The sequence below is a fragment of the Mycetomoellerius zeteki genome, unplaced genomic scaffold (assembly GCF_001594055.1).
Source record: "Mycetomoellerius zeteki isolate Tzet28-1 unplaced genomic scaffold, Tzet1.0 scaffold149, whole genome shotgun sequence".
NCBI classification, from domain to species: Eukaryota; Metazoa; Arthropoda; class Insecta; order Hymenoptera; family Formicidae; genus Mycetomoellerius; species Mycetomoellerius zeteki.
This window is the reverse complement of record NW_017256436.1, coordinates 839,364-866,267: the sequence shown is the minus strand read 5'-3', so window position 1 is coordinate 866,267 and position 26,904 is coordinate 839,364. Positions and strand designations below refer to the sequence as shown.

General features: G+C 37.9%; 1 protein-coding gene across 4 annotated transcripts in view; it reads left to right on the top strand.

Annotated features, from left to right (window-relative positions):
- The first annotated feature begins 174 nt into the window (after nucleotides 1–174).
- Nucleotides 175–26,904, top strand: part of Tsp26A (Tetraspanin 26A) — a 114,436-nt gene continuing 87,706 nt past the window's right edge. For 2 of the 4 annotated variants that reach the window (XM_018444318.1, XM_018444319.1), the window contains exon 1: nucleotides 254–343. In XM_018444318.1, coding sequence (XP_018299820.1) covers nucleotides 254–343 — 90 coding nt within the window. Of the gene's footprint in view, nucleotides 344–26,904 lie in introns of all 4 variants that reach the window. The other 2 variants (XM_018444320.1, XM_018444321.1) reach the window with 2 other exon arrangements.

Here is a 26,904-nt window from a genome sequence, read left to right as displayed (position 1 = left end):
GCCGAAGGAGTGTTTGCTCCGTCGCAAACCACCTCGCTTAGTCATGTCGTCGCTCTCGTGATCGGGCTCGAAGGTGTTTCTCCCCCGGTTGTATGTGAATTATACAGTGTGCCGCCCCGGCGCTTTCCCCGCTATCCCCCCTCCCCCGGTCCACCACCGTTCGTCGCACGCGTGTACATCCGCTCGGTGTGTTGTGTCTGTGTGGCACGTATGCGTGGGGTTCACACGACCGGTAGATAAATGTCTCTCAGTCATGCCCGCCGTGCGGAAGTACCGAAGGGATACCAGCGAGGTGAGCTGCTGCCTCAAGTACGTGATCTTTGGATTTAACGTCATGTTCTGGGTGAGTACCGCGCGAGAGTCGCAACATTCACTTTAGTCGGGACCTGCGAGATTTCGGATGTCACCTCGCCCCGGAGGCGACGATCCGTCATCCCCGAGAAAAAAAAATTTCCATGTCTCATCTCATCACTGAAAACTCTCAGATAGCGAGTTAGAACTTTGCAAGGCATATAGCTTCATCAGCCATTTAAAATTGAAGAAACTTTGAGTTTTAACCCTAAGAAATTCTGGTCATTACTTCCAAACAGATCTTTCGAACTTTTCCCGATGTTACGGACGTTGCCTGCAGGCAGATTCCGGATGTTACGTCCGGACACATCTCGAACATTACTACCGAGTGATAATTGAATATCATCTTTGAAAAGAATTGGAAAATATTGTTTTTCACGAAACGACATTATCTTCAATGAAATCTAGATAATTTATAAGACAATTTTACGATAAAATCTCGTTAGCTTAAAAGAATTCATGATATTTTGGATGTTATCTCTTAGAAATTTTCAAACATTAATTTTAAAAAGGTAATAACTTCATTAAGAAAATGGTATAGAGCCAGAAGATTTGGTGTTTGTAAACAGTTCAGTAAACGTAGTAGTTCCGTAATGGAGTTCCTTTTAATTTATGCAAGCTTCGCGCGCTTTACAAAGTCATTATTAATTTTCTGTGTGTTTGTGTGAAAAGTGTAACGCGAGCGAACAATATATGTTTCCAAGATGGAGTAAAATTCGCGTTACCTTCAGCTCGCTTTTGTTTGCATCGCAATGAGAGTTTACTGTCGCGTTGCATGCGAGCCCTTTTTCACATTCAAATGAAGTGTGTCACGTTGTTTGTTAAACGACTCTCGTATGTTGTTTGAAAATGTTTATAGATCATGGCTACACACTATATATATTCAAGAATAAAATGCAGACTAGTCCTGCGTAAGCACATTTGCGAAATCTCGACTAAAATACTATTTGTCTCTTGATTCACTATGCGTCGTTGCCCTTTGTGCTTTCTTATCTTAATGATGTTAAATGGCAAAGTCATTGACGCGCGAAGCACTCGTTTCGTTCCTCCATCCCTTCGTAAAGATCTTTTCCTTTTCACAACGGAATTTCTCTAGAATGCGATTACGTCTATCACGTCAGTCGAAGAGTTTCCACGTAAAACACTATTGGACAGTTAGACAGATATCAATTATTGTGTCTTACAACTAAAGCTCTTGTTATTACCAACAGATACCTAAGAAACATAACTTTTATTACGTTATTAATCAATTTTTACATCCGATATATAGGCACGTAATGATCAACTCTGAAATTGGAGTATTACTAGAATCGATCGATAATTTATGGTTTGTTCTATTATTGCTAATGAACGAAACTCAATATTTAAATAAATCCTTTTATAACATACAATTAAATTAAATCTAATTATATCTTAAATTATAAAACTACACAACTGTTTAGCGTTCAATAAAACTGATTTATTACTGATCAGATTAAATTTGTGCTAAATTAATAAATACTAATTAGACTTATTGTTAGTTAAATTTGTAATTTAAGATACTAGGTCTAATAGATCTAATTAGTACTTACTTTATCCTGATCGTAATAAATCCGTTTTTTTGAACGCTCAACAGTTGTTTAATCTTTAATTCGAAATAACATACTTTTTGTATTGACTTAATATAAAATGATGCCACAATTAGTGAGTCACCATTAAACACGACGTGTAAATATGGGATTGGGACATTGTTCGAATTTATCGTGAAGCTTTTTTGGGTAAAAACGAAACGGTGCTTCAGAGAATCGATTTTTTTTTTTCAATAGTGATAAACTTGTTTGTCGGCAGGGAGATTTGCGGGTCGCGATGTTGCATTTTTGCAGGGAAAACGCCGCGAACGACCCGCAATGCAGCTCGCGCGCGCCGCGAGGTGTCCCAATTGCGAGGACCGCGACGGCGCTGTGCAACGGTGCACGTGTACGTTACGGTCTGCATATTGTTCCAACGAGCGCGGTGTTACATTAATTACAAAAGGTATAAGGAGAATTTGTCTCGGTTCAGTAAAGAGATTCGAAAACTTAAAAAAACATAAAAAGGATTTTTATTCTCTTTTTTTCTTCACTTACTGCGATTTTAGCTGAAATCTACTTTTTGCTATCGCGTCATAACAACGCGATTCAGCATATTCGGATTGTTCTTGATTTATCCATTTACAGCTATTAATCGTTTGAGTGATATAAATGTATATTTACATTTTCAATTTCAGAGTGAAGTACTATTTATAGTTGTATTTTTATTTCATATTATATTCCTAGTCTTACTTAAACCTACTTACTTGTATAATTATTATTATAATTTTTCATTATTATTATTATTAAAGAAACTCACAGAGGTGAAAATCACTACTTAAAGGGTTAAAGTCGAAGGAATAACGAATACAGCAGCGTCTAAAATGAGATTTAAAGACGTAAACTTTGCCAACCGTAAAAAATTGACTCACAATAAAATATAAGAAGAATGATCGACTATGATCAATGTCTCACGGCTTAAAGTTTAAATTTTACACCTTAAAATCTCATTATAGATACCTTTAAAGACAATTTTTCGCGGAAAAAATGCGTGAATCGATGCGTATTGATGACGCACGACGTCCTCATGCTTAAAGAGGATGGTATGAGTCGGTTTCTCGTCAAACAGATTCAAGATTCCTTTTGCGAGATACCGTTTGCGTCCGTCCTCCTTTAATTTAAGTTCCGTTTGATCGAACGGCTGTCACCCCCGCCGGTGGATAACGCAATCGCGACGGACGCTCGCGATAGATCAACAATACCGCGAGCGCGGCGGTCGCGCGTGTCGCGCCACGCGCTGTTTACACAAATCGTAATTTTATTTCGCGCGTTACGACACGGGGAATCCGCGCGACGCGCGTTACCACGTTTGCGAATTGATTTACGTGCCGTAAAACAGGCGAGTTTCGAGCCGGTCGCTTGGATTTCCAGAGCGAATCCTATTTCTTGGCGAGACTTGCGTAAGTCTTATACGCTTTCGGCGAGATGCAAAAGGGAGCCTAGGGACCTAGATTTAAAGTCTTTCTCGATATAAAGCCGACTTGTCATTAACGAAGAGCTATCAATAATTCTGCAGTCAAAGAATGGACTTTGCACAAATTAGTAGTATAATAGTTATCATAACAAAATCGAAAAATTAACAAAACCATAAATAAAATTGTTTAAATAAATCCGTCGTCCCTGTGCTACTTCTTCGATAAATGGTTATCGATTAACAGCGAATAATGGAACTGCTTGCGCTTTGCGATGCCGAATAGTGAAAAATGCGTACGAGTTGCACCAAATAGACTGGCTCTTGGACTGGTTGAAGTAACCACACGGTAATGAACTCCGTGCGAGCTTATTTCACCGGGACGGATTAAAGGTGTTATTGATTTTCCTGCAGCCAGGCGGCTGGCTCGGTTCAGGGTTTTCGCGAAATGTAGCACTGGCCTAGTGATATGTGGGAAGTTCTTCCTGCCAGGCACTCCGCGTAATTAAGTAGCGGTCGTGCCACGAAAGACCACGCTCATCTGAGATCCATTTCGCGATTTACAAACGAAAATAGAAAAAATACTTAATATTAATTGCGATCGTAGCAATTTATTTTTATACTTGATATATTTTAATAGATTGAATTGGAAATGGAAAGCAAAGTGCGTAAAAATAGAGTCTATAGAAAAGAAATAGAGACTATTTCCTTATTAAACGAAAAATTTAATACTTAAATCAATAAATTCAAAATAGACCTTAATTTAAATAACAGATTTTATGTTTTCAAATTATTGCAATATTAAATAGTTATTCTTTTGTATATTAAATAGTTACATATTTATTGATTATCGTACAATATAATAGCAAGTAATGATTAATTATTCTTGTTTTTTTTTTTAATAAGAGATTGCCTATTGTACAATTTATCTGTTATATACCTATATAAAATATTCTTTTATCGAACCGATAAAATTATCTATTATTGAAATTTTGATATAAACATATTTTAAAATATAGAAAATAAAACACAATACTTTTATTTACAAGAAAAGTGCTACGATTAATCTACGCAAAGTGTACCGTGTATTGAACGAACGTGTGAAAATCTGCGAAATCGGGTTAAATCAAGATTCTCGACTCGCTCTGAGCTAATAAAAGTTGCAACTTTGGCAGTACGATACGCATCCTGATACTCTTTCGGCGAACTACAGATGTTCGTTGGGGCCCTAAGTTTTGTAGTTCGGAAGTCGCGGCGAGTTAACCCGGGGACTACCAGTGTTTCTCGTTGTCCGTATCTACAGTATGAGATATAAAAGAAAGAGAGAGAGAGAGAGAGAGAGAGAGAGAGAGTACATTTATTTTAGAAGAAAAAAGAAAGAGAGAGAGAAGGAAAAACTTTGAGGGAAACGCGCGTTTCGCACAACGCCAGGCTCGTAAAATTTTTACGCGTCGCTGAAAAATAATAACGACCGTCGCAATATATTTTCAAATAATTTCATCCTGCAGAGTTCTTCCTCCGCGATGGGTGGAATGGTTTTTCTCGCGCGAGCGGAAACCCGAGCCGCTCTGTTCGTAAAGTTGGCGCGCGGAAAATGAAATACCGCGCGAAGCATTTATGGCTTGTCGGACGAGCGCGCCTCCGAGATCGTCGTTCGCAATCCCGTAACAAACTCATAACGTAATTTTCCGCGCACCCCCTTTTTCACTCTTTGTTGTTGGGAAGGAAAAAAAATAGAATACTCCTTCTGTATTTACTTTCCTCTTCGCGATTTTAACCGCTGATTATCGGCCGATATTTCTGTTTCTGTTGCTACTTCCATCTCTAATTGATAATATCGTCGCGATATCGTATTGATGCAGTCATTGCGCTTATCGTGCTTGCACAGCTGGTCCAGTTTCGTTGCAATCTGCTCGAATTAACGACAACCGCTTCAATGGCTACTTTGAACATTTGTTTTCGAGTAAATACGTGGAGAAACAAATTATATTTCCCCGTTTATTCTTCAAATTTTGTTCGGAAAATGAAAATAAACCGTGCAAGCGACAGATTATTGAAATATGCGCTCTATGTATTTATCACATTTCGCTTAAAAAATAGAGATGGTTCGCCTGAATAACAGATTGAAAAATATGAGGTACCTGTTTTTATGATTTTTCGATGTTGTTTTATGATTTTTCGATTCTAAATGAGATTTACAGTTTAAAGATTATACAAAAAGGGATAGCTTTTTTATTCGGATCTCTTTGGCCAAAAGTGAATCAATTCTGAAAATTTATTTCATCTGTAACTTTTTTAAATCTGAATTCCAATATTAAAATATTTAATAAAGAAGCATTGGAAAACATCCGAGTTGGAGTTAACGAATTCGTAGATATAGTTTGTCGCCGGACACATCATATATGAAAATGTCCAAGTCTTCGCGGGCAGCCACATTCTCGTATTTGACTAAAAAGGAATCCGGCTGCGGGATCGGCATATTTCACGAGCCGAATCCGTTCACCGCGCTTTCTGCATGGCTGCCCTCGAACAGATGATTGGCCTTGCCGGCTGACGATGACTCCAAGCCGGGCGGCACTCTCCTGCTTTACACGTCACTCTCGTGCGTGTGAACGGCCGCGAGCGTGCGTGTCCTGCGTGATTCCCGAGTCGGTGGCCGACCACACGAAAACTATACATCGATACTGCTCTTCGCGAAAACGTGAGTCTGTCGTACTTGCGTGGATATTATATTCCTAACTTAACAGAAATTTATGCGCAATAACATTTGCACTTTTTGCGCATAATTACTAAGATATATAACGTTACATTATAAATTTTGATGCATATCCAATATATTCTAAAGAGTAAAAGAAAGTAAGAGTTGTGATACATTCAAAGTCTCTAAATATTTATACGTTGTTTTACAATCAGAATTATAAAATTTGCAGGAAACAGATTGAATTAAATGTAAACTATGTTATTTGAAAGCGACGTTGTATAACATAGCAAGTATACATTGTAATAAAATAAAGACGTGGACGTCCTTAACACCGACAATCCGTATCTATGCTGTCTTACATAAAGTAACTTTGAAGTGAGCGATCTCATTGATACCTGTACTTATTTGTATGTACAAGATTCCGTTCATTCATACTTGTTTCTGTAGTCTGCCTGATCTCTTTTAATGTGAGTTCACGATTCATGCAAACTTCCTCTAGAAAAGTAACTTTTTCGAAGACTTATAGTTTTCGGAGACTTCTCAGCTTTACAGAGTCAAAGAAATAACGAAATGATTTTATTTCTCCAAAAGTATTCCAAAACTAACGATTCTATCATGCGATACAGATTTAGGCACTGAGCGCTCTCGGTATAATCTTTCCGAGAACTCCCTAGATCCGTCCCTGCCAACTTCCTCCCTTCACCCGCGGCCCTCACTGCCGTTCTGTATCGCCGTCGGCGGCGTTTGAGGAATCTCATTACAAAAGTTGCTCGTACAACCGGTTTCTAACCAGTGCAACCGGCCACCATGCCACAGAGGTTTGCGGAGAGATTCTGGATGCGACTCCTCATTCGATACGTCCTTTACCTGCCAGGATGTACGAACTTCCGGTAATGGCGAACGAGTAGAGGACGTGTGCACGTAGAGTTTCCACGGGGATTCGTTTGGAATGACGATGACGTGTACACGATCAAAGCGATGCTCGTCGATTCGCTCCGGGCTCTTTGCGGTTGAGAGTGACAATGTGGAGTGGTTTCAGCTCATTCCGCGGCGATTTAAACGCGATGGACGTGGACTTTTTATCTATTCTATGAGTTCTTTTTGCCTATCCGTCGACGATTCTAACAAAATTCAACTTCTGAAGTACGTCGATGCTTTCGTTAGAGCAAAACTTTGTCAACTCGTCAAATGGATCGACAGGTCAATTATCTTAATTGTTTAAGAACTATCGGGACAAACTGCACGCTTTTTTTCTCCAGAAAAACAACTTCTGCCACTAACTCGACGGCATCCCTGATGGAAATCTCCTCATGATAGGAAGATTTGGAATGGATATATACCCATTTTAGACGGGTATATGCCCTTCTAAAATGGACATGGGCATTTTTGGAACTACCTATGAGGAGATTTCCACTAGGGATGTCTCTTATATATTACGATGTCCGTTGTAAATTAATTTTTCGAAGCGTTGCGTGGAAATACGATAGAGAAATATAATTTCCTCGGTATACCTCATGTCTACGGCGACGTAATCGTGGCCGGAGATTCACCACGTGGGAGAATTATACTACACAAGCGTATGCGAAAGACGTCATTAAAGCAGTTTTGCCTTCGTCGGCCAGTGCTTGAATAGAACCGCGACACACACACTCTCGCGTGCACCGCGGTCCTTTACAAAATTCTCTCGAGAGAGGAGAATTTTGAGATAACTTCTTTCCCCGATATTTCTCAAGTCGTTGCGCCGTGTGTGCAACCGCGGAAGCGGAAGTCGTCTCGTTATTCGCGGCGCAGACTGTATTAACCCAACAAACGACGCCGCAGGGAATCCTCTTTATGAATAAAATAAAAAAATTGTACGACGCTACAACGATCGTCAGTAGGGAATGTAAATCTTACATTAATAAAAATATATATAAGTGTAAGCGTAAAAAACATTTATAGAAACGGTTTACTTATCGTCCTTGTTAAAACTTTTTGTCAAATTTTTAGTATATCTGAATGTTGATAATGTGATTTAACATGATTGTGTTATTTGAATATTTCGTGTTAAATTAATATGCAACATTTCGTAGTGTTAAAATAATACAATTAAAGAGTAAGTGAACAAGTAACATAAAAATAATGTTCTTTAAAACGTAAATTCTAAGACAAATGAATAAAATGTGTTAATATTACAGATGTTAAATTTATTCAAACATGTTAATTTAACAATATTAATCTTGAGGAAGAAATATGATTGCTGTGTCAGTGTTACATTTTTTGTGTCAATTCTTTACATAATATTTTACATAATACTACTTTCTAACATTTCCATCTTGTGTTAAATTAAACTCAAAAATTTAAATGGATCGTTTAGGATATGTGAAACGTGTTAAATTTAACAAATTTTTTAATTGTGTACATGAGATTTGTATTTATATGTATAGATGAAATGCGTTCTACAATATATATATTACGCATGACGTATCATTTTATTCTTGTTGTTCACCGAATGTTAAACAAGGAGAATGATACATCATACGCATCATGCATAAAACGGAACGCACTTATGATCGTCTGTAAAAGGCATACATTTGAATTACATTTTGGTTATTAACAATTCTATTTTGCACTCTACAACTAATTGAGCGAAACTGAATCTCCAATTAATACGATAAACAAATCAAATTATTATTTGGCTACACGTAACGAACAACAAGGAGGAGGATAAATATATTAATATTGATATTAGTAACAGCTATGAATCCACATGTATGTCTGACGAATTAATTAAACACCCATAATTAAATTAATTAATAAAAAGATAAATGTTTCCGCGACATTCGGTTGTAATATATGTTTTATTTATCTTTTACCTAGAATAACCACATTATTTACACGCAATTAAAACAACGCAAACAAGCGAAGGATTAAAAAGAGGTATTTTTATGATTGATATATCGTAATAATGAATTGTTCATGATTCTCAATATTTGATGTTTAATGGAAATGGCAAAAGTCATAAATATCTGTCATAATATTTAGCTGCGGTTGCGAAATCGTAATCGAAATCTAAAATCAGCAAAATCTCGTATCGATTGTAATCTAATACGAGCATTGAGAATTTTATACCGACAGAATCGCGTTAAGAAGCTGTGACCTGCGACTGAACTTTGGAAGACAAAGGACGAATTTCGGCTATTTGGAGCGAACGAGCGGCCGCTGACGTCGGAGATGCGCGGCTGAGAAGTCTTCTGGGAGGCAGCAGGGAACAAGATAATGGCATTCTAAGGGATGCGCCGTGGATGCGTTGAAATGGAACGTGGCGGTGGTAGTGTTCGCGCATTCTGTCGGAATCGCGAACATCAAAGGCCACACCACGTCGCGCAGTAGCACAAAGGTGCACATACGACCGCATCGCGGCATCCGGAATAGTTCACGGTGTAGACCGCGACGAATGCAAAGCGACTGTGCTCCCTCTCTTTCCCCCTCTCTCTCTCTTTCTCTGTCTCTTTCCCCCCTCCCCTTCCTCTCTCTCTCTCTCTCTCTCTCTTTCTTTCTTTCTTTCTTTCTCGTCCCATCTTGGAATTTATGTTAATGTCAAGCGAATATGGCCTCAAAGCCAGAGTCCGCGAAAACGATGGGATGCAATCGGACTACTTTCATTCCGCCTCGATAAAATTGTATCTACTGACTGTCTACAAAGGAAGATTGCAAAAAGACGCACAAAAGTATCGCACTGTATCGTTTGGCTTTTTTAAAATTTCGATATAACATCCATTGATTGATCTACAAAAATAAGTTAATCAGAACGTGTAAGTAAATCATTCATTTTGCAGCTGATTAGTCTGAATAAATAAAAACTCGTAAAATACTTACAAAAATTTATCTCATTTATTATCGCATGACAATCTACGCTTTATATTCTAATAATATGGAATATTATATATATCATTATATATATTTTTTAAATTAATCTTACATACAAATAATAGTAGAATAAGACGCCACAATGGCACAAAAATTCAAAAGACCGCACAACAATTACCCACGCTCTGGTGCAACTTTGACAAAGAATGCACCGAAGTTACAATCCGTAAGATACAGAGAAAGAGAGGGAGGGAGAGAAAGGATGCTTAACAAGCGGCTACTCGGAGAACAATTTTAAGAATTAAACTTCTCGCCGGGACTCCGCCAACCGATCTCCGCAATCCTCCAAGGAGAAGAGAGGAGGGAAAAGCAACTCTTTGTAATCTTATCTCACCGGTGTAATGCGAGCGGTGCGTTACACCGCCGACGCCGAGATTATTAAAACGAACTCCCAGATTTTAACTCTCTGCCAGGTCGGCGATCCGGGACCGCCGTTACTTACCGAAGTCCGATGAGAACTTTAACAGGTGGGCGATACGCGCCCTCCGGCATACCGCCTTCAGCTTTTACACGAGTACTTTTCTTCTCATAAACAGCTCGACTTTCATCGGCGTACAGCGAGTAATTAGTTGCTAATTAAACCGTCGATCGAGAGCATGTCATATACGTACATAAAAATGTTCTCCCCAAATGTCGTCTCAGAAAAATGCAGAGTTTTTTTTATAGCACTAATTAAGCGTCGATTATAAGTCGAAATCGGGTATTTATTTATTGAAAAAAATTTTAAACTTCTTCTAACAGATTTAAACTTGTTCTAAAGTCCTGATGCAAACAAATAAATAATTAATGATTACATAATTTCGAAACTAAGAAATAAATATAAATATCGTTCATTTTTTAAAGTCGGCAAAAATGTTTCAAATATCTTTTTTTATTCTCTTAACAATAGATTTAATATAAACCGATTTATAAAAAATAATTTCAAATACGATTAAATACTATCTTGTATTTTTTTCATTGAAAATCTATAAAAATCCGTATAATCTCCTAATTGTAAATACTGCAGCCGTTACATTGCAAGTCCGTGCCGACCAATCTACGCGTAAAACGTTACTCGTCCTTCTTTCTGAAATAAAAAGATGCAAAAAGAAAATACACTCGAATCCAGCGGCAACAATGTTCAGTGGGACTGTATTACATGCAACTCGGAGTTGCGGCCGATGAAATCGTAGCGGAACCGACGTTAAAAGCTTTCAATTACTGACGACTAACTGCACCAGCGGACTTTATACCGATCGTTACGCCGATTACGCTCGACGATAATACTTTTTATCATACGCGAGCGAGCATACATAGCCATGGTCTCTGCCGTGCAGTATAATTTGGCGAAAGCATAAATGCCGCGTTAATAGCGCGCACAATGGTTTACACGCATTTGCAGTGTATATTCTCGAGCCTCTCAATTTCAACGGTAGCTCGTAAAGTTCATGACTGACGATATCGACGACCGTATCGTATCCTTTTAGAAATATATATGCAAACGTAATTTCTATTTTTAAAAGTACACGTCCGTGGAATTTCCGTGTTCTTTTTATTGCTGTCTCGCTGACCGCAAACCCGTTCCTGGCTGTGTCAAACTTTTATTCATGAATCCTGCCTGGATTTGTCGTTGAACTTTCAATTTCGTATAAAATACAGTGATCGGTAGTTGTGCAATATGGCATACGCGACTGTTCAAAATAATGTTAAAAATATCCACAATGAAATCGGAAGATTATTCATCGCCTTAAAATCTTACGGAGTTCAAAGCACGGCGAAGGACAGCGGAAGTCGTGTTTGATTCTCTCACGTCCTCGCGTATATCATCGACACCCATCGCGCGGGATAATGAGAGGTACTAATTACCAACGCAAATAAAGGCCGTATGCATACGTTAGTGTATGCGGACCGAGGTCCGCAACACAACTCAAATGAATGTTACATCGGGATAAGGAGTAACGTCGATTCGCTTTCTAATCATTACATAACCCGATATTAGAAGCCCGGTGTAGTTACGATATGGTTACCTTGTGATCTACGTGTATGACGTACGCTTATGCAAATCGCGAAATTCATTGTCGGAGATGAGATTGTATAATTATAATTGTTTTAATTGTAATTATAAATAAAATAAATTAAAAATAATTAAAATGCATTTAATCTCTTATCACAGATTCTCCTCTCATGTAAAATTCATAATTTAATTATCGCGTTTCGTGCAACAAAAAATATTATGATTTAATAGAGATACATGTAACAAATAAAACTGAGTGCTTTCCAATTTATTCGCAAATATAATAAATTTAATTCGCGCAATGCAATTAAATCAAACTTAAATTATCGAGGGATTCGTGCAAATCGCGATGTACGTCGATAGACGGCGTCCTCGTGTTTCTTCTCAAAAGAGGGAGAAACGATTCGTTTCCTGCCGCGCTTATACGCGTATTTTCATTCGATTTATCGTGGGGAGATGACGCCGCTCGATCATCTCCGCCGGTCGGTCAATTTGCGTCTCTATTAACGCCTTCCGGCTAAATAACGAGCCGAAGTGACGTTAGTTCGCGCGCGTGTGAATTAACGACGATGTTACAGAAAATATATCTCGCCCAAGCGCAGCGTTCAAAACATTGCGCGATGATTATTATCCGCATCGGGACTCGATAACGCACGAATTATTATATTCGCAGCGAACGCTTGCAGTGTGTACATTGCTGCCGATCGCGCGACTAATTACGGCTAGGTAACTATTAATTTCCAATCGACGTTGAGGGCCGTCACCATCGAGAAATTAGCGGCGTCGCTAATTGATCACGCGGAGATGCGTTATCTTTGCGTTAATTATTAAACTGCATCGTTAATTACGGAGATTATTCGCAGCGTTTGCATTATTTGCGATAATATGAAAGCAGATTAGAAATTATAACGTAGTTTTTCCCTAATATTAATGGACTTTAACAATGTATTATACTAGAGAGAGGAGAGAGATTCTTGAATATAATTATTTTGAAAATATTCAGATTGTTGATGGTTGTTAATAATGATTTTCGCGATTCATTATTTAATCACATGGTGAATCTGTGTATGGATGTTTGTATGACTTATGCATTATGTACCGTACAACCCCGCGATATTCTATTGAATCGCGACGAATCGCACGAAGAGCCCAGGGCATTTCGGAATACGTTTCATATTAACTCCTCTCATTAATATTCTCTGTAATTATTGCAGTAAATTACTGCCGCATAATATTGTCGCGAGAAGCCCAAAATTTCAATATCGAAATTCCGCATGGTGTATTCAGTGTATTGCACGGCGTTAAATGCTGCATCATAGCGATCATTACGGAAAGGCGAAAACACGCGCGGCTGAAATATCGGGTGTATTTTACCAATAATGTTACCTCCGCAAATAAGAGGGAAGAGATTCGCGTGTTGTGCATTCATGGTACTAGTGTATTGTTGTTAACGTACATCGAATGTAACGTCCTCTCCTCTCCGGCTCAAAAAGTCCCACGGACTTTTCGCGTCTTTTAGCTAAATTGCCTCGTTGAGACAACGGACAGCGGTTTCCGTCGCGCTCATTTGTCTCGTGGTTGCGGATTAAGAGATTTTCGCGCAAAATGCATCTTGTTGCGGGGACTGCAATACAATTTACCTCTCCCCCTCCACTCAGATATCTCCCCCTCTCCGCCACTGTATAATTGTTATCGTTGAATACGTACACAATGAGGTCGGTGTTTCATGATTAGATTCATGTATGATAACATTGTAAGTGGTAATAAAATCAAATAAAAATTGCAAATGAATGTCGTAATTCTTCCTGGCTATTTATGTAAAGTCACACGAGAAAACAATATAGTTTTGTATTCTACCGGAAGTTGAAAAAACAACTATAGTTATAAATATGTAACGCTGACTTGTGCAGATTTTTAATATTTAATAAATATATATGAGCATGCAGTCTCTCGTCTCAGTTCGTGCCGACTACACTTCGTCTTTATTACGGCGTGACGAATGTTGAACTGGACGGTAGAAAATCGCGCGTTCTTCTCTCGGACAGCTTTATTTGTTTGAAAACCGGCCTGTTGCGTTGCCACAACAGTTGCGAGCGAGCTCACACTAAGAGATGCAAAGAAAGGGAGAAAGAGTGAGAAAGAGAATGAGGGAGCGAGCGAGGGGTTCGACGACCCTCTTCGCTTTGTCGTGAGTCACACGGATGAATAAATGCAATGACGTGAGTGCGTGCGTACGTGCGTGCGTTCGTGGGTGCGCGAAACGTACTCGTCTTCCGGCCACCGGAAAATGTCATGAAGAACATTATTATACCGCGATCCTGCCGTCCACCTACGCTCACAAACGCATCCTAAACGCATTTCCCACCAAGGTAATCCCTTTGTCTCGATTACTTCGGCGGAAGCCTTTGATCTGCGAGATGAACGGCGTGACGCAACGAACTTTGTACGCGCCGTCGACGACGGCGGCGACGATAGGATAGGATGCTGATGCCCCGATTATCACGTGCGAGTGAAGCTGCAGCGGTTTTAGCCGACACGCATAATTGCCACTGTAAGAACTGCTCGGCACGATGATGACCTTTTCGTGAATATAGTTCAACGGAAAAATGTCAATTCAAATCCTTTTCCATTTTATCCATTTATATCGAGGGTCGTCTGAAAAGTTTTGAGTCTAACATAGAAACAAGTAATTTTTCGGTCAAATTCAATTTTATTTTTCCACATAGTCTCCTTTTAAGTCGATACATTTTTTCCAGCGATGCCCCCACCCTTTTAATCCATTCAAATAATACTGAGCGTCTTGCTTTGCAAAATAAGCGTCTACGGATGCGATGACCTCGTTCGATGAAAATTTCTGTCCTCCGAGCCAAACTTTGAGCCTAGGAAACAGAAAAAAGTCGCTGGGGGCCAGATCTGGTGAATACGGTGGATGGTCAATTAATTCGAACCGCAATTCGTGAATTTTTATCATGGCGATTGCTAATATTCGATTTTTTCCATTTTTACAAAAACATTGACATTGATTGGCACAAATGACTGTCAAACAACAACTAAGCACCGGAAGTAGCTACAATTTTCGCAGATATCTTTCAAAGTATGTACGATTATAGTACCAAAATTTTTTTGACGAGTAATGCCATCTTCATGTTGAGGCTCAAAACTTTTCAAACGACCTATGTATACTGAGAAAAAAATTATTCATTTGATTAACAATTAATTTAATTCGTCTCTTTTGATGAAGAATGTATGTATTTTAGTTAAAATATAAAATATTTAACTATATACATTTTTTAACAAAAAAAAAAAAAAATAAAGATAACTAAATTAATTAGTCAAATGGACAATTTTTTATGTATACAAAAATTTTTTTTGTATTTGTATATAGATATATTTTTTAAGTATAAGATTTTTTAGAAATATATAATTTTTGACTCAATCTAATATGTTTTTTGTTTCGATTTTCGATTTGTTTCAAGTTACGATTTTCCAAAAATTACATTCTCGTTTCAGGGGTTTAATTTTACAATAAGAAATACGTGTACAGCTTGAAGTAAACGCAATATGATTAATATTATATTGCGTAACAATTTCCTCAATTATGATAATATAATTGAAGAAGAAATACCTATAATATGATAATGGTCTATCGTAAACTTTTGGTCTTTACCGATTTGTGTTTAGGAACATCCTGTCTGCTTTCTCAGACGAAACTTTCGAAGCGGGTTCGCCGACTGCCTCGAGAGAAGCGACTTGTTTTTGCGGCGAAGCTCTCCTAATCCAGAGATGGCCGAGCTTTACGAGATCGAGGGTTGTATTTATTTTTATCTCCCAGACCGATCGATCGATTTCTATTCTCCCGCGAAAGCAGATATTTTGTCATTGTCTCCAAAACAAGATAGAGATACGTTGGTCACATATAAACGAAAAGGACAATCCTTTAGAGAGAAACGACACTTTACTTTATTCCAAATAAAATAACAAAAAAGAAATATATATATATATATTCATATAATACAAGGACACGAGAATAAAATTACAAGAATCTACTACCGAAACGTTCCTTTTTGGTGGGCCATCGTGTATTGAACGCGTTCCTACCCAAAGTAAACTTCGGTCGAAGATGTAATGGAATCTCATCGTTCTAGTGGCGACATAAAAGCGTACAGGCACTTTCATGATGCACTCGAAGGGGAGGGAAAGGGGAAGGACTGGGACATAAAAAGGATAAATCGATATGCGGAATTACCATACTCTCAGGACGTTTACGTCTTGCGGTTCTTGTTCACCAGTATCCACTACACACTCGGTAATCCAATATTCATGAAAGCCGGATGTACGTTTTAGCTTCGATAATAAAACGCCAGTAAAATATGAATGCTCGTCATCGGCTGGTTCTTTTTCACCCAGTTGACGTCACCTCGATGTGGCATGCGCTCATCCATCGGTGGACAATTTATCTCTGTGAAGCTGGACCCTCTTTTTCAAAATTTGGAAAAAATAAGCAGAGTTCTGGTTATCCCCCGAAGAGTTCTCGAGTTCTCAATCGATTTTAGAAAGAATTCCGTTCATTAAAGCAGCGAAAACAACATTTGAAGTAACGGAGGGGAAGAGATCACAATTCTGAAAATTTGAAGGGCTATAACTTCTTTATCTTTCATTTTAGTACTTTGGATCCATATAAGACAATCGATAGAAAAGAATTCTTTAGGAACTACAAGAACTTTCAAGAAAATATTGCATTCTCGATTAAAAAAAAAGTAAGAAAGATTTTAACGATTATAACGATTTTTTTTAATAAACGATGAACAATGAAATCGGAATTATAGCAATAAGTTAGTACAAAGAATACTAAATTCTCTGCATTGATCAATTGTTAAGGATAATTGTTAGAAATCTTTGGAGGGAAGGGAGGGGGCTACCAGAATTCATAACAGAACACTTTTTTAAACATTTTTTTCTAGAAAAAATGCTCTAATTTCGATTTCATTGTTCATCGTTTATTTAAAAAATCGTTATAATCTACCTATAAATGAAAAAGTTACATAAACTAGTGTATATATTAAAAAGACATAATTAGCACAAAATTGCAATGGAAGTGTTTTTTTTTTTACTGTATATCCTTCAATGGGCATTCTAACTTTTTGAAAAGATAGAATAAATCTATTTCTCGATAAACGGTTCGAGGAATGAAATCGGGATTAAAGCAACAAGTTAGCACATAAACAGCACTAAATCCTTCGTACATTGAGACCTGATTGTACTCATATATTGGCATGCCACCTTAATAGACATTGATGTCCATTAAGGTAACACGCCAACATGAGTAGAATCAGGTCTCGATATACGGAAGATTTAGCGCTCTTTATATGCTAACTTGTTGCTGTAATCCCGTTTTCATTACTCGAACCGTTTATCAAAAAATTGTTTTAATCTACCTATCTCTCTAAATCTGAATCAGTGGATAATCACTGATATCAGTGCCAAGTATGCCACTGGTAATCAGTAAATGAAATGTGAGATCCCTAACCTAGCTGATCTTTATTGTGTGATCTAACTAACCTTGTTTTAGTGCATAAATTCAATGAATATGGAATTGGAAGATTGAAATTAACATGCAAATATCAGTATTTTATATAATGCTCGAACATTCTTCCTTTATTAATTGAACTTCATTGATTATCAGTACCAAGTATGCCACTGGGTAATTAGTGATTATCCACTGATTCAGATTTAGAAGAGTTGAAAAAGTTATATAAATTAGTGTATTAATTATAGTGTATGAACAGCTTCACAGAGATGAACCATTTTATTAACGTGCACAATGTGTCGTTACTCTTCCGTTAATTGAGTTTTCGATCTACCGTGACGCAATTGTGACGACACTGCGTAGCGATGGATATTATTGTCACACTAGTCGATGCATTGATTACATACGCCGAGCCACGTTATTACACGGAAAACAAGAAGAGTGAATCTCTTTGATTTTAATTAATATTCTTGTTTACGTTCGCTGCTCTCGTGTTACGCAGATTATTGTCTCGCGTATCTCTCTCTCTTCTGTACTATCAAAGCCCTGGACGGGAGGCGACGTGAGTAAATCCGTCGGTGATAGATGCTAACACTCGGACACGTACCAACGTAACTACATAAATACATAGTCTGTTGTTCCCTCGCTATCTTCCACCTTCGCAATTTGACGATTCGGCCAGCCCTTTTATTACGCAAATACGCTCTCCGTTTGCAGCAGGTATGTAGGTCAGGTCCAAACGGTAGGGTTAGATGAGACGCACTCGGACGCTCAAGAAGAGTAAGTGCACTTGTGTTGTTCTTGCATCCGCGTTCTCAATTGTTGATGCGCCCAGAATAGGGTTCACAAAGAGAATTTTAAGCTCATTCGCCCCCACGAGCAAGAACCTCGTCACGCAAATCCTTCTTCCGAAAGAATGGCATTTGATGCATGATGATGTACATCAACGACGCCGACGCCGTCCACGATAACAAGGCTGAAAATGGAACGTTCGCACTCTATTTATCTAGAAATTCGCCCTTAAATATACAGAGCAATCGCGTGGCGAAATTCGCAGGAATGAAGTTGTCAGATGCGCTTATATAAGACATTCCGCTCGAGTATTTTAAATGTTTCTCTGTGAATATATATATATATATATATCCTAAAAGAGACTCTTGAAGTTGAATCGCTTATAACCCAGAAACTATTGTTGTCTTACAATACATAATTTTATATCAGGATGTCATGGTTTATTTATGTCAAACCATATATTTTTTTACCTATATGCTCAAGAAAACTGCTGTAAACTGTCAATTATAGAAAAAATGAAAGATTTCTATATTTGACAGTCTCATTCGAATTTTTTTTACTAATTACTTCGTAATATTAATTATTTCATACTATAGCTACACAAGCATTAATTACGCTCTGACGCAATTAATTATTTAATTATAGTGAACTCAAGAAGAACGAACTTGGTGCATTATTCCGTTTAAGCTCAGCGACTAGCTTTTAGAGCGCGCCGCAGCCAGCGGGCTCCCTCGCCTATGTTTTGTGCACGCGCAATTATACTGCGCGTTACGCACAATGCCGTTCGGTCGACCCCATTGTTTTCCGGAACGTCACGCGTTAGCCTCGAATCCCTTAACGCAAATTTCACTTCCCTTCGTTCGCCGTACCCTACCTCTGCTTTCAATGCCACCCCTGTAAATGCTCTATCGATGGCACGCAGATGGGTGGCGAAATTATTTTCAAAAACAGCGCGCGAACAATAAAACGCTCGCAATTAATATCCTCAGCGCTCGGACGCGGAACGGGAGAAAATTCGCAAATGAAAACGCGATTATCACGACAAACAATACAAGATAAAATAAAAATGGGTAAATCTCGTTTTCATGAATATTGCGAAAAAAGAAGATATTTTTTAGGACAGTGTTACTACGGGAAACATCTTTTTTATTATGCATCTTCGCGTGTTGTTTGCTACTAATCTTGACGAAGATAATCATAAATATTAATTGATGCTTAATAAATAAAGATCGGTTCGTGTCATTGGATTGTCCGAATTATTAGCAAACTGTCTGTTCTCAACAGCTGCTCCCGTCCGGCACTTTGCGTCAATTTTCATTGATAAATTAATGTCACAAGTTAAAGCGCTTTTCGCTCAACTAAACAGAGGGTACACGTGTACACCTACGTACCAATCAAACACGAAAGGCGGTGAAAATGGTATCGTAAAATTTACGTCGTACAGCCACTCAAGTGATTTAAAACGTCCTCTTGACTCGACGAGCTATTAACCTAAGCAATAACGAGAAAATAGCCCGTTTTAAATGAGAAGACTCGTAGGTGTTAAAAAAAATGTATAAATTAATCACAATTCTAACTGTTAGAATTCAGTTAGACAAAAATGCGCTTATTCTTTTTTGTTTAGTATATCACAAGAGTCACATTATATAAAATGAAGCACATAAATTGCAGAAACACCTGAGAAATCCAATTAAAAAATTTTTTGATTTATTTGATAATACAGAAATATTATAAAGGAATCTTTAAATATTGAAATATTTTTGAAAAGCTTTTTTCTGTATGAGCAAGCATCATGTTTCCATTTAAATAGTTCAAATTGTTTTACGTAGCATACAAAATTGGAAAAGAATATATTTAAAAAAATTACCTTCCCTCCATTAACTTTCACAGACCTCTGAATTTTCCAACATTTTTGCTGTAAATGAAGCTACGTTTTTTGTTCCTCTTCACAAAATATACGATGGTAAAGATTTTAAGTTATCGTTGCTATTAGAAAATATATATTTATAATTTTAGCGGGGAAAAAGTGAAATATTTATACGGAATGTTTTTATTACTGCATATATATATGATACTTATAGAATGTATGTCCTCTAAATAATTGAGCGCAAATAGCTAATGGATGTTCCGATAATCGAACATTCGGCTAATGGCTGTTCGAATAATCGAGATTCTATCGTGCACCATGTTAAAGTACCCTATACCCCGTTCTATCCCACTGATTTACTTAAGTAAGCCATTGACTTTGTCTACTCTATGACGAGCTATGTACTGAAACGCTATCATTTCAAATACGCGCCGGCATAAATAATAGAATAACGATAGCAAGGTTCAAACGAGACCTTCATCTCAAATCATGCGAGACATTTCCTTCACATATTAAGCGATATATTAGAAGCACATAAACATTCAAGGTTTTCGCAAGAGTCGCAAACAGATACTATCCATTACGATGCTTACATTTAATTTAACATAAATTCAATCGTAAATATAGACACCATTAGTATATTATACAAGGCGATTTGCGGCTATGCATGAAATATAATATTAAAGCTTTTCTATTTCAATCGAAGCTACTTTATTTCGAAGTATATTGAAATATTTAAACGTAAGAAGATTCCGTTACATAAAAAGATTCCCACAGAGTATTGTGCATTATATATTCACTATTTTTTTAAATACGAATTTAAAAGAGAATATCTAAAAATAAATTCTCTGATTACAGCATTATACAGACATCATTCCGAACAATTATAATTTGCAGAAGATATCTGACACCTAAAAATGATATCGTTATACCATCGCGACTTCGCGACTTTTATGAATTTCTATTTTGAGAAGGTCGCGCACAGCAACGGTATTAAATTCCTTTCGAGTGTTGACTTTTACGCGTCGCAAAATCGCATTCGAGAGTCTTACGGCCTACCGTCGCACCTCGCTGGAACGCAATGGGCGGTTAAGGTCGGCTTAATTATGTCCCTGGAGATTTATCGCTAAAGTAGCATCTCCCATCCGTATACGGGTTTGTTCGACTCCCTTCTCTGATCTGGACGAGATATACCTGCGAATTTTGCGTCTGGAAACGAAGGGAAGTAGAGAAGTCGACCTTTAATGTCGTCAAGAAACCGAGAGATGCTTTGTTCCCACATCCCATCATATTATAACAAAGACTTTCTTATCGTTCAAACAGAAATATCAGGTTTTCAGTAATGCTTATAGAATGGATCCCTCTCCAACGTGAACGGTATAATATTGTTTTTATTTCTATTTATGAAATTGAGCTGCATAAATAATTCAAAGATCCTGTTATCCGTTATAAAAATACTGAAATATCCGAAGGAGTGATCCTCGATATCAATAGGAAAGACACCAGTCCTCCCACGAATGTTTCGTCAACGGGAAAACGTGAGACGGTTAATTTTGTCGGAAGACGTGGGCGAGTTTTATCGGGACAAGGTGAGTTTCGCGGATGCAACACTTCTTTTGATTCATAGGCTGATTGAACAATTCTGTATCGCAGAGACTAAGTAGGCGTCATATCGCGTCCCGACATCTACAACATTGGAAATAGACGGTCGTCATTCTGACGATTCCGGCGAAGAATTACATTGACACAGAAGAAGAGGCTATTATCAACGAGAGATCGCTATGTTGGATCGAAACCATTTGCGTGCGATTTCTCGGGGACAGTATTACTTCGGAAAAAACCTTTTCCTTTCTTTATGGGCGCACGTTGTTTACACTGTTCTTGATGAAGTAATTATAAATATTAATTGATAAGTAATAAATAAAGATCGGCTCGTGGATTTGCTCTCAGCGGTGCTTCCTCATTTCTTGAGCTCATTTCTCGGGAATGAAAGCTGCGTAAAAATTTAAGTTGTCATCGTATTTATGCAGAATGTCCTAAAATTATTGAACGTTCTTGTGAATGTATTTCTTATGGCGCATGTGTCTCTCATCTCAAATCGTTCGTATTCTGATCTCATAAAAATCACGGAGAAGCGGCTGCTTATTATTTGAAGCGAGTAAAGATCGCCGAGATTCTCAGACGAGTATGCGACGCTGAATACGTCGAATAATTTGCGCATCGCGCATAATTCGTCGACGGTGAATACATAATACAACGACAGAGGCATATCTCTCTTGCTCTCTCTCTTTTCTATCTCGCTCTATATGAAAGAAAAGGAGGAAGCAAAAGCAGTAGCGGGCAACCTCTCAGGGGTGGCCGACACTCGAGAGATGCTCCATTTCTTGGCTCGGTTTTCTACGTCGACGAGCCTCGTTAAACTCCCATTGGGCCCGTTCCAGCTTCCGGCACAGCGCAAAAGTGACGCGATTCACGTGTAGCGTACGAGAACTTCCTCTCTCTCTCTCTCTCTCTCCCCCTCTCTTTTTTTTTCTCTCTTGCCTCCTCTTTTTCACTCTTCCTCTCGTCTCTTTTGCTCCTGTATTTGGCGACACACATCACATCCATACATAAGCACATGTCTTTCGGTAGTTACGACCCGTCTCGAACGTAGGACACACAGTGAAGTTGCTGCCGCATGGCTCATAAGGACGTTTCTCTCTTTCCCTTGTGTATCTCGGAAGAACGACGACTACCCATATTTTGCATTCGCTACCACAGTTGTTTTACCACGTAAAAGTTGACGCATTACTCAGAAGCATTCGGACGCCGCGGCAATTACTTGCGATATGATACATTAGCCCGGAGCCCCAGACACTCCAGGAAATTACTCACGTGACGCAATTTTGTGCAATTAAAGTACCCCTGTTCTAACCGTTGACTTGTCTGGTACGATCTACCCTGTGTGGATGTGTGCGATAATAATTTCGGTGAATCCTTCAACGCGAAATGTTTCGGGTGTAGCTCGACGTTTGAAACAGTAGTTCCCGACCTGAAACACGCCTGTACAAAATGTATTACAAAACATAAAACGTTAATATCGTGTTCTATATACTCTAAAATGATTTGATTAGTCAATCAATGAAACGAATAATCGCGAAAATCGATCAGAAAGTGAATACTTGCTAGCATTAGATCGTGCACGTTGCCGTCGTAATTTAATATCGAACGATGTATTTTCTTGTTGATTAAAATTCGATAACGGCCGTGGCGTCACAGATACCCACTCACTGCGTGACACAGCACTGATACTCGTTGAAGCTTCGGTACGTAATAACACCGACGTAACACTACGTACACTGTTATACAAACCGTGTCCATTTCTCTCTGTTCGTTTAATCGCACGCGTTCCATGATCGGATTTAAATCGTGCGAGTTCGCGCGTACGCACAATCCACACATGCCGTCGCAATACCTTTGAAATTATTTCGCCAAGGTGCGAGTAAAATCTCGTCGTTTAGTCGAAATGATTTTCATTCCGATCGAACGTGACACGCGGGCGTGTCTGCGCACGTTGGAAAACCGGGATAACAAAAGCGGGAGAGAAAATACATTTCGACTCGCATAAAGCTCATAGCTGGAAATTGTGCTTTATATCAATATTATGCCAGTACACGTCATATAATGTATATCCCTGCAAGCTGTAACGAATATTGGAATTTCCGCAAATGTATCGGCAACTCCGGCCACGCGATCGGCACAGCACGTGTTTTGCCTTTTCCCCGTGTATTACAGCCCCTTTCTCCCCTTCTCTGCGAAAATTTTCCATTCGATACTTCTTACAATTTTCCGCGCACGTAATAGCAAACTCTATATTGTTGTTATCGGAAAACAGAGCTTCGTATGGCTATATAACACCGCAAATATTTTGTTCATGGAAAAATGAAAAAATATACGGACGACCGATTATTGCAAGCCGTATAATTGGGATAGTTATGTGTTGTAATCAGTCAACGTAAAATAATTTTTTTCTTCTTGCGCCTATGCACACGATTGAATTTTGAATAAAACGTGTTTGGACTACCGAAGTACATCAGTTGTACCAATACGAGACCTGCGTACGATCAGGCTTTAGCTGCATTTGAGCGCCTCGTGTAAAGAGGCCCGATTCAGGGTTTTTAACCAGAGACTCCAGCTTTTTGAACGAATCTTCAGCTCTTCGGCTGAAGAAAATCTCCGACTAACCGTAATAAATTTTTAATGATTCTTTTTTAAGTCGCACATCGAATTTTTCCCCCAGTTTCGAAAAGAAATTTCCGACAGGACAGTCAGATCTAACAGCATGGATATAGCTACAAAGAAACAGGGGAACCATGGCTCCTTCTTAAATCTTAAAAAAGAATAAACAGAATTACAAAAGAATTATAATAAAATTGGAGATGAAAATTATAGAAGGATTTTCTGAGAAACTAAGATGGCTAATATTATAAATTTAAGTTTTTCTAATTTTGAAGAATCAGTTTATAATTTTAAGAGAGAAATAAAGTAAATTAGTAATTAAATGTGATGTACCTGCTAGTAATTAATTAAAAATAATAATATAAAGTAAAACAAGTCCATGGAATACGGGAGATCTGAGTTTGAATTCAAGCCGAGATAATATTTTTCACAGTAAAATTATTTACAGGTTTCAAGATGTTCTTATCAGCATCAAATTATTAAGATCTTTCTAAAATAAAATTCCTATGAGCATTAATATTATTAAATTGTTTGTCAATTTAATTTGTTATATTACTACTCTATTCTATTAGGATTGCGTTTCAAGACCGAAAATTTAATTCCGCACGTAATTAGTAGGACTGGATATGTAATATATAAATTCATACAAAATTATTTAAGCAATAAAGATCCAACTTGATCGTTTAGGACCTTTATTTCTTAATTGTTTTAATATTACGACCTAAAAAATACTTAATTCAATAAAACAAATTTAATAGTTCGTATCATTCGACTATTCCCTCTTTTCTGGATTTAAAAGTTTCAATTTTAATTTGTCCCTCCTCTTCCTAAACAAAATCCTAGTTACATTCATGTCTGAATAAATAATTTCGAGTAATAAACGATCGCCAGCAGAAGAGTATATTCTCCGACAGAAGAACAGTCAATCTTTTCTCGGCGGAACACTATTTCAAAAATGAGCAAGCACGTAGGGTAGAGCGGGGCTATTTGAGCATAGGGGCAAGTTGGTCAAATGCAAATATCTAAATAACTAAAATATATATAGATACGTCTATGCTTGCGTAATGTAGCACAAAGACAGAGATTATTGTACCTTAATACAATAATCTGTGTCCGGCTATCAATAGCCAAATACGTACGCTTTTTCGTTTTTGTATATCAAAAGTAAAATTATTAGGTGAGTATTCTTTTTGGTCTACGTGGTAATTAGAGCGATTGATAATAATCAAATGTGTTTTTTAGATATAAGTTATTATCGTATTTTTTAACTTTAATGTTTAAGTTGCTATTTTATTTACGGTTTTTCAGTTATAAAAAAGTATTTCAGTCAACACCGATATGGAGCTTGTTGGGCCAGTACCTCATAACTAACCTTATAAACTCAGCTGCTTAAATGAAATTTGTCTTTATCAATGCTTTTTATTCTATGTCAACGATCAAACATATATTTTACGTTAAATTATTATTATAAAGAGTAAAGATTTTAGTTTTTCTAATTTTGTTAATTAAAGCATTTAAAAAGAAAGAATATTACAAATTATTATATTTAAGATGCAAATAATAAAAATTTGATTAATATACATATAATCCTTTCATGTTTTTAATAATATATAACCTCATTAAACGGTTACCTTCATAGCTCAATTTATCCTTCGAGGATGCTCAACATACCCCGTAGATGGGGCATATTGGTCCACTTTGCATTCTTGTAATTACCGTAATTTTTTTCTTATTTACGAAATATATTAAGGATTTATAAGTATTTAATTATTGAGCCAGATGAACATGCAACATTTTAAAGCATTTACCATTAATCTATCATAATTGTGTGAAGATTTATAATAATTTAAAGAAAAAGTGTCACAACTAGCCCCGCTCTACCCTACAGGATGCACGTCTCGATCGTTCCTAGCGAAGTGCGTGTAATGCGGTTTGGGAAAAAGTTGTCCGGTTGACAGTTACGCGCAAAGCTGCGACGTCTCCGCTCGGCGTGGGAACGTCAAGTGCGTTTACGAAGTCGCGTGCAGCATCGAGGATTCTGAGATATATTCGACACCATAGCGCGTTACTCATTGGGCAACCGACGCAAATTGGTATCGACGCGCCCCGGTAATTTCCCAGGGGCGTTAACCTGTGACTTACGAGGTGGTAATACTACGTGGAAATCCTCTGACGCGGAAGATCCCCACCGCTTTTGCGTCACGTACGATAATTTACATCCTCCACGTGGCATCGTTGAGATAATACGAGAAGCGACGAAAGCATAGGGGGAGGGGGAGTAAGATGTACAGTCGGAAGACCGAGGAATGTATATATTAACTTCTGGTGGTTGCACCGAGTATTTTTACTCGTTCTGATACCGGAATGTATATTTAAATCTGCGACTCTCTGAGAAATCTTGTACTTCTCCATTCTTGCGATATTTTTTCTAGGAAATAAAAGCACTAGGAAATTAAAAGCTCGTTACATGGGACGCAAGGACGCTTTATTTGCAGTGAAATAAAGTGTTTTATATTCATAATTGTGGG